The 9,100-nt window shown below is 45.5% G+C and overlaps 2 protein-coding genes across 3 annotated transcripts in view; both read right to left on the reverse strand.

Annotated features, from left to right (window-relative positions):
- The window catches only part of LOC128304980 (uncharacterized), a 36,865-nt gene extending 36,032 nt beyond the window's left edge, over positions 1–833 (reverse strand). Inside the window, exon 1 of one of the 2 annotated variants that reach the window (XM_053042236.1) lies at positions 719–833. The gene's annotated coding sequence lies outside the window, so the exon portion shown is untranslated. Of the gene's footprint in view, positions 1–268; positions 402–718 lie in introns of those variants that run through there. The other variant, XM_053042235.1, reaches the window with a different exon arrangement.
- A 2,562-nt stretch (positions 834–3,395) lies between these two features.
- On the reverse strand, positions 3,396–8,496 carry LOC128304981 (multidrug resistance-associated protein 1-like). Its single transcript, XM_053042237.1, has 7 exons — positions 8,161–8,496; positions 7,427–8,088; positions 5,846–7,342; positions 5,704–5,783; positions 4,234–5,605; positions 3,779–4,160; positions 3,396–3,710 (listed from the first exon to the last, which is right to left on the reverse strand). The coding sequence occupies exons 1-7, from the start codon at positions 8,494–8,496 to the stop codon at positions 3,516–3,518; spliced, it is 4,524 nt and encodes a 1,507-aa protein (XP_052898197.1). The 3' UTR covers positions 3,396–3,515.
- Between the last annotated feature and the right edge of the window lie 604 nt (positions 8,497–9,100).

A 9,100-nucleotide genomic window follows, 5' to 3' on the forward strand; every position in this document is an offset into this window, starting at 1 on the left:
CCACTAATGGCCAACAAGACCCGGCAGCCTCACGGTTTATCACTTATCGCCACACTTGGACCGAGCGGGAGGTAGAAGGAGTGAAACAATCCACGGCACACATACGCTACAAGCGCACCAACACACACTCACAACACACCCACACGAAACATAAAACAAGACCCGGCAATGAAGCACATTACGATGGGTGAATTTTCCCGCGCACTTTTTCGGTCTTGTTTCGATTTATTTGGCTGTTTGATTTAATAGACAATTTACAGCTTCTTACCGTTTAGCTTTTCCGTATTGGATATCCGCACGATAAGTTGATTTTCTTTCGCGACTTTTTAGCGTACACGCAGAAACGCTTCGATAAGCGACACACACCGACACCAAACGTTACGATACGGAATGAAGTTGCGTTTGAACTGCTGCGAGCGATGAGACAACACAAACAACCGACCCAAACAGGAGCGACACGCACGCACGCACGGAAAAACTCGCACAAGTGGCGACGCGCGAAAAAGGCACTCGGGAAAAACACGCGCACACACTTACAGCACAACTATGTACATACAAACACACACACGGACAGGAGCGCACAGCGATGGCGCCTTGGAGGAAAGTGAAAACAAACCACTAATACTAGCGCACCGACACGGTATGGGCGCTCTCAAGCGCTTTCGGGCCTTCCACTAGCGCTTTTCTTCTGTTTTCTTCCGTGCCGCGAGAGGCTTACCCAGCACGTGTTTCCGGTGGTTGCGATGGGAGCAAAACAAAACCCCCTGTCTGCTTATGCTGCCATGTGCATCCTTTCTGGGATGGGGAAAAGTTTTCCCGTATTTCCTTTCGAATTCTTTCGTCGCCAATCGACTTCCAATGTCTGTAATATCGATTACAGCATCAGCTTCGCCGAAGAATTTTCCCGATATTCTTCTTTGGTGTCACTTCTTTTTAGGGCCGGTACAAGAGACTACTTGCTTTTGTTTTATGTGGACCGGTTCTTCCCGGCTCTTGAGCACGCTTCGAGTACACAGTAACGCGGGTCTGTCGCCCCCGGGGGCAGCTTAGGAAATTTAAACAGCAAACTTTTTTCTCCTCCACAATACTTTCTGATATGTAGATACCGGTTTTTGGGATACTTTAATCATTCCAACTAAGCACAAGTTGTAGTAAATTATTTTCCTTTAAAATCCGTCCCAAAAACAGATTTTGTTTCTGCACCAAAAAATAAAACACTCAAAACAGTACACAAGCTTTTTTCCACAAACGATCTCAGTCTGTTCTGTCGGCAATTGGTTGGCGCGCAATTTGAAACGAAAGCAGAAGAACGAGCACGTCGCAAACGGGGCGCGCACGCTGCCACGACATGGCACACACCGTGTTTGCCAGTGCCGCGTACAAATAAAACTGACACTGGCCGGCAGAAGTGTAGTTGTGCTAGGCCCAGAGAGCAAATTTTACTCCGCAGCTACCAGTTTCACTGCGTTTCGCAACGGTAGAGCACACAAACTGAGTCGCTCTCACTCTCAGACGTTTTGTCCATTCCTCTCGTACATTCCACTGCTTTCGTTGGCTTCTCGCTCTGCATGAACATCACAGAGAGTAATTTTTACACCGCAACTCTCAGTTTCACTGCCTTTCACACCAGCTGACTACACAAACTCAACGGCTCTCGATAAGACATCATTCCATCCCTTTCGAACATTGCACTGCTTTTGTGCCTTCCAGCTCTTTTGAGACTTGGGTTGCTGAAAACCCACGCGCAGTTGTCAAAGCCGGCGTCGAAAAGTAGTGCGCGTGGGGACTATTCTAAGATTGTCTAGGACATTAGTTTATAATTAAAGTTTAATTAGTTTTTAAGGAAACCAAACATAACGAGTACACCTAAAGCAACGAATTTTTCAACAAAAGTTAACAGGAAGCAACATTCTATTGGCCTGCATTCTATTGGTGCCAGCATTCTATTGGCGTGGGTGACGCTCTTTACCGGCAATGGCGCTGGATTTGCATTGTGTCCTACTAAAGTGCTAAAGTGCTAAAGTGTATAAAATGAGAAAGTGATGCAAAATGTTGCTACTACTAGGAAGTGTTCTCCCTAGTGTTTTAAGTGTTAAAGTGCATAAAATAGTGTTTTTTTTTATTATCGTTAGAACGGCCAGGCCGTATATCTATCATAAAATAGTGGTAAAAATGATGCAAAATGTATAAAAATGTATAAAAATTTATCAAACGCATAAAATAGTGGTAAAAGTAATGCAAAATGTTGCTACTACTAGGTCGTGTTCTCCCTAAAATTCTACACGTGTTTAGTCCAACTACTGCTATCGCTTAGGAGAGCAGTTACAAAGTGCAGTGAACAGTGCGTGTGTGTGTTTGTATGGGTGTGTGTGTATGCGGTAAGTAACTTACAATTAATGTACTAGAATATGTGCATCAAACAACATAAAAAACCAAAACACGCGAAAACAGCTGTGGTGGAAGTGCTGCCGTTGTGTGAGACCGCTTCCATCGCCGCTGTCGCGAGAGAATTATCTTTGAGAGAATGAGAGCCAAGCTTTCAGGCGACCCCTTTCTCGTTCCTTTCTCCTTCTTTATTTTTCACAACCCCTCACTCCTACAATTTAGCGCTATTTTTCCTTGCAGCGCCATCTCGCGCACAGAGCTTTTGAACGCAATGTTGTGTGCCACATCGAAGCGTATTGAAAATGGTCCTCACGACTGAAGCGTTTTGGACAAAATTTGACCGTTCAAATTTATGAGTCGGTTTTCGTAATTGTTAATTATATAACATAGGGATATGGGAAACATTATCATGTGATTTAATCCATCAAATATTTCACCATCATTTGCGTTAGAAAGTTAATGTGAACGAGTTCGATTGTGTCAATTGTGATTGGTTTCAATCGAAGTATAAAATAGTTGTATAACTATTATTCATGAAAGGATATCGTAGTAATAGTTAATAATAGTAAAATTTATTATAATTATTCAACAATACTCTGGTTTTCAATCTCTTCCAAAACTCATTTGAAAGCTTACTTCAAACGATTTTTTTATTCACTGTTACCAATTGTATTGATTACAGAGAATTTGCTTCGCTTTTTGTACCAATTTTCAACCCCATTGCGATACAAACTTCACGAAATAACCACTGGAAACAATGTTTTAAAAACTGTTGAAAAAACACGAAAAGACCCTTATCGCCTTTAGATTGTTTCCTTTACGTAGATTATTGTAATCTTGCCTACAAGTGTCATAAATGCCAGAGCAAATGGGTTGTCGTTGCCAGGGCAAATGGGACACAATTTCACGTGGTAGTCGATAATTTTCAAACATGGTGTAATCGGTACCAAGGCAGATAAAGACAACCATTTTTAGCAAGGGCTGAGTTATTGAAACTTTATTTGGTTTCGTATGGCACACGTAAAATTTAAGCTAACAACGCAGAAATACGTACAAACTATTTACACTTACTAATAAGAACGAAATACTTATGCTAGCTGAACACATCATACCACAACATGCATCGGTCATTAGCTTACAATTCCGGCATTCTTCGCCATGCTGAAGAATATGGTGTCTCTGTTCGCTAGCAGGTTCTGGGGTGAGTCACACTCGGCTACCAAACCCTTGTCCAGCACCAGCACACGGTCCGAGTCGAGAATCGTGTTCAGTCGATGAGCAATGGTGAGAATTGTACAGTCGGCGAACTCCGTACGGATTGTTTTCTGCATGAAATAGATAATACAATATCAGTAAAGATGTTCCTCGCGATTGCTTCCAAATCATTATTTACCTGAATCAAATCATCCGTCTCCAGATCCACCGCTGCCGTCGCCTCATCCAATATCAACACCTTCGTCTTGCGAAGAATGGCTCTCGCTAAGCAGACGAGTTGTCTTTGTCCTACAGAAAGGTTCTCTCCGTTCTCGGCGATCTCATGCTCCAGACCTGCTGTGAGACCCTTCACAAACGTCTTCAGATGGGACAGCTCGAGAGACTTCCACACCTGGTCGTCGCTGAAGTTATTGAAGGGATCCACATTCATCCGAAGAGTACCGGAGAACAGAACCGGATCTTGAGGAATGATGGTCAATCGGCTTCGAAGCTGATGAAGACCCATTTGGGAGATGTCAAGTCCATCGATGATGATTTGTCCACCGGCCGCTTCAACAATTCTGATGGAAAGATGTCCAAAAGTCTCGTTAGCATTTATTTTTGGTATTCAACATTTCACATGCTGCTACCTACCTGAAGAGACCAAGTGTCAAACTGGACTTTCCGGCTCCGGTACGACCAACAATACCGATCTTTTCTCCTCCTCGGACACCGAGCGAGATGCCTCGAATGACCAGGTCAAGACCTTCGCGGTAACGGATCTGATAATCCTTGAACTCAACCTTTCCTTCGGCGGGCCACGCCTTGTCCACAGTTCCCTTTTGCCACTCAGCTTCACGCGGAAGTACGGTGTACTCCTCCAAACGTTCGATGGCGACAATATTTGTTTCCACTTCGGCAGTCATTCGCACGAGGAAGCTCAACACGTTAGAAATCTGCAGTGCATAGCTAATGGAAAGCCCAACCGTTGCCTGTCCAATGCTGTCTCGGGCCAAGATGGCGAACAAAGCGGCAAATAAGATCACCAAACTTCCAATAATTTCTAACCTCACACCCAGCCACCGATTAGCAAGAATCGTTGGATAAGTAACGAGTTGGTTGTAGTCCAATCGATCCTCTGACTCCTTTATGAATCGTTGCTGCTGTGCATAGGCACGGATAGTTGACTGGCCACTGATACTCTCACCGAAGTGTGAATAGATCGGACTTCTGGTGACTGACTCCAGTCGCTTAAGCTGACGTGAAGTTTCGATGTAGAACCGTTGCACGAAGTAGTAGATCACCATCAGCGGTGGTACGATCGCGAGGAAGATCGGAGTAGAGATACCGATCACGACAAACACACCGATGACGCTGAACAACATCAGCAACCAGGCGCGGATCGTTGCTGGTAGAATGTTGTCCACCACGTCTACATCTTTTGAGAACCGATTAATGATACGGCCCAGCGGTGTGGTGTCGAAGAAGGACATTGGCATGTGCATGGAACTTTCAAGCAGCTTATCATGCGATTCTTCCGCCGCTTTCAAACATCCCAGAGCCAGTAATACCGACCCAATGAATAGTGCGATGGATTGTACTCCTCCCAGGGCTCCATACACGCCGAGATACATGTCTCGCACCGATGTGTCAGTAATTGCTTCCGGATCTTCGGACCAATCTGTTAACCACATGCTGGAGTAGATACCGCTACCTTGATTGATTATACTAAACACGACCGACCAGAAGCCAAACTGGAACCCAATGGCAGTGACGTATTTCTTATAGACAGCCCATGTTACAGAACCGGTTGCTGATTCTTCCTTTTCGATTAGCGTTGCCTTGTCCAGATTCTGTATGATGGGAACCTCCTTTTTGGAGCTTGTCTTCGATTCTTGCCGACTGATGCGCTTCTTGCGCTGGCTACCATTACTGCCGCCGGATCGACCGGATCTCGTGGACATTGTGCGTTGTACGATACGTTGAGCCGTATCATCCTTGAGCGATTCTTGGATTAATTTAATTTCTGGTGAGGAGATAGTAAGATTAAAGGTTTGTAAAAGTTCTGTAGAGGAAGAAGTAAGATTAAATAATATTCGTTTGTGTTGAACTGTATCAACTTACCCTCTTCATCTGAGTCGTCCAATTCTTGAATGTGTTGTGTGAGGAATTCTGCAAATGCCCCCTTCTGGTCAAGTAGTTGTCTAAACAAATAATAAAACATTAACATATTGCTACAAGACATTTTCCAATAGCTGAAACTTACTGATAGGATCCACTCTCCGATATTTCTCCTTCTTTTACGACGAAAATATTCTCCACAAATGGCAAATAAGAAATACCGTGTGTGACTAACAAACGTGACTTGCCCACCAGCATTCCCGATGGTCCAATCACCTTCTCGAAGATGTGCTTTCCTACGTGAGCGTCCACAGCACTCAGCGGATCGTCAAACAGGTACACCTCAGAGTCAGCGTATACCGCACGAGCCAGTGCAACGCGTTGCTTTTGTCCACCGGAAAGATTGATACCCTTCTCACCGATCTCCGTCGTATCTCCACCGGGAAGCATCTCCAGATCGGGCCTCAGGGCACAACAGTCGATTACGTTATCGTACTTCTTCTGGTCGAATGGCTTACCGAAGAGTATGTTGTCACGCAGAGTGGCATTCTGAATCCATGCTTGTTGTGGAACGTATGCGATCGAACCGTCCGTATTCACCAGGCCACTTATTTTCTCCATCTCTCCAAGCAGTGCCGATATCAGAGAACTCTTGCCAGTACCGACGGTACCAACGATCGCTGACAGTTGTCCCTTGCGCAATGAGAGATTGATGTTCTTCAGTGTGGGCGTCTCATCTCCCCAGGAAAACGTTCCGTCCTTGATGGTGAGTGCTTCATCGCTCTTGTTGTTTGTTACATTGTTAGGGTCCAACTCAGCACTATTAAGGAATTTGTCGATACGCTTCACCGATACCCAAGCTTGCATGGAGAATGTGACCATCATAGGGAGCATTCCGAGAGGGAAGCGCAGAATGTTGAACAGGGCAAGTGACACGAAAGCAGTCTGTGGATCCAAAATATTCTCTTCATCCACGAGCACATATACGGCGAATGACACGAGAGTAACCAAGAATGGCGCAATAGTGAAGGTAAAATAGATTCCTGCACCGTAGTACGCCATACGCTTCAGAATGCCAATTTCTTCTCTACGCACTGTCAAAATAGAGTCCTGGAAGCTAGGTTCCCACGCGTACAGCTTCAGCACCTTGATACCACCGAGAATTTCGTTCATCTTCTTCACACGATCATCCTTGATCTTCATCTGAGCTACTTGTGCATCGCGCATCTTTGTAGCAATCACTCCAGATACGGGAGTGATCAGTATCATCACACCAAGCCCAGCAAACACAGCCGCTCCCAGAATATCGTACAGCAGGTACACACACAGTGCGATAATAAATATTCCGGACCATAGGATGTGCAAGTATGATGTAAGTTCGAAGAACCGTTGCGCATCCACTGCCATAAGATTGACGATCTCGCCAACGGTGGTATCCTTTTTCGCTGCGCTCGAAATTCGGAGCGCCTTACGATAGATGGCACTCACCAAACCGGTACGTATGCGGAATCCGCTCAGGAACGTGTTGTAGAAGTACTGCCCATTCAGCAGCGCTAGCAGCAGCGATGCAATAAACAGTGCGAACGTCAATAACAGGCCCTTCCAGACGGGACCATCCAGTGCAATAACCGCCATCATTTCTCTGCGAATGGGGTATCGAAAAAAAAAACACAATCGATTAGATTGACGTCACGTTATCGCAGGGGAGCTACGAATCGAAACGTACTGCATAAGATAAGGTGACGCGAACTGGAGTCCGGATATCGCCAGTTGTAGCATTCCTGCGAACCAAAATGGCGCACCGTATGCGCGCACCATGGCGTACAGGGATGATCCATTCGTTTCGGAGTGTGGTTTGTATTCGATGTTCGTTTTGCCAGCCTTTTTGTCTGCAGCGATCTGTTTTTTACGTCCACTAATAACGCTCATATCCCAGTACTTGTCGAACGGTGGCACTAGCTCACGAGATGTGTCCTGTGGATTGATGTCGTAAAGCTCTTCCATCGTAAGAGGTTTACGGAAGCCTTTCCAGGCGAACGCATCAAAGTAGAGGAACAAAAGCTTGGAAAAGAAGCTTGACTGAAGTTCCGGATTAGGGTTTTTCGATTCGGGATAGTGGCTGATCTTTGGTGCCTTGTCAGGGAACATCTCGAGTACGAGCATCAAACAGATGAAGGAGTACTGGACGATGTAACTGACGTACTGATACTCCCAAAAGTCAACCGTGTCACCGGATCCGATCGCGTTCGGTCGCTTGTCGTTCTCCATGACCTCCGTACGGAGCTGAATGATGCCGAAGAACATTCTCAGGAACCAAAACATGAACATCGTACCCGACGTTCGAACTCCGTACTTACGCATGAAGAACAGCAACACAATCAAATCAATCTAAGGGAATCGAACAAACACACATAATTATTGCATCACTCGTACACCACTATGACTCATTGTCGCACTCACATAAGCCAAGGCATTGAACACGGCTGTCAGGATCTGCACATCGTATAAACCCTGCTCATCCTGATAATTCACCACCATGCCTAGATCGATCCAGGACATACACATGAGCAGAAATATCACTAGCATCTTGGAGAGATTGTACCAGTTCCATGGTATGTCTCGATATCGACTCTCGGTAATTTTCAAGATGTCGTAGATGGAGAACACAAACAGAAATAAACACGGTACCCATTGCAGGATGACGCGCTGGAAACAGAACGTCAGGTTGGGATTGTCTATGTCCCACACGAACTCCTCGTCCCAAAACGGACCACCACAAAAGTCCTCGAAGGTCATCGTGGACCTTATGGGTTGGGGATCACGTTACCACTTCAGCACACTATTGTCGACCGCACCTGACCACTGTTATGTCAAGACTGAAACCCTCCACTCGGTAATCGGTACCGTTTTATACCCCCGTTGGATTGGCACAAGGGGACCCTTATCGTTCTTTTTTATTGTCCCGATACTGGTCGTCGTCGCCGTGCGTACAATTGCATGCGATAACACAACAACGTTATACCGCTCCACGCCGAGTCATCGAGCGATGAATACTATCGATTGGCGAATAGATGTTACCTTGCAATAATTCATCTTCCCTAGAAGGGAATCCGATAAGCCTGCGACCAACTTTTGCTGTGTCACGATGAGTTATTCGAGAGTCTATCACGAGATGAACGCGCCGATGATGCTGATGATGATGGTATAGATAACTGTTTCGGGACAATCGAGTCCCAATCCTGTACAGCTAACTAGGAAGCATGTTGTTATCGGAAATACCTCTATGGGAACTTCCACACCACTACTACCGATTGTGATTGCTGCAACCGATTGCGATTGTCGCTATCAACTGTAGGCTTGTTTGGTTGTAACTTTAATACGTTATGCAAGAGGAGAGGCA

The sequence above is a fragment of the Anopheles moucheti genome, chromosome 3, assembly GCF_943734755.1.
Source record: "Anopheles moucheti chromosome 3, idAnoMoucSN_F20_07, whole genome shotgun sequence".
NCBI classification, from domain to species: domain Eukaryota; kingdom Metazoa; phylum Arthropoda; class Insecta; order Diptera; family Culicidae; genus Anopheles; species Anopheles moucheti.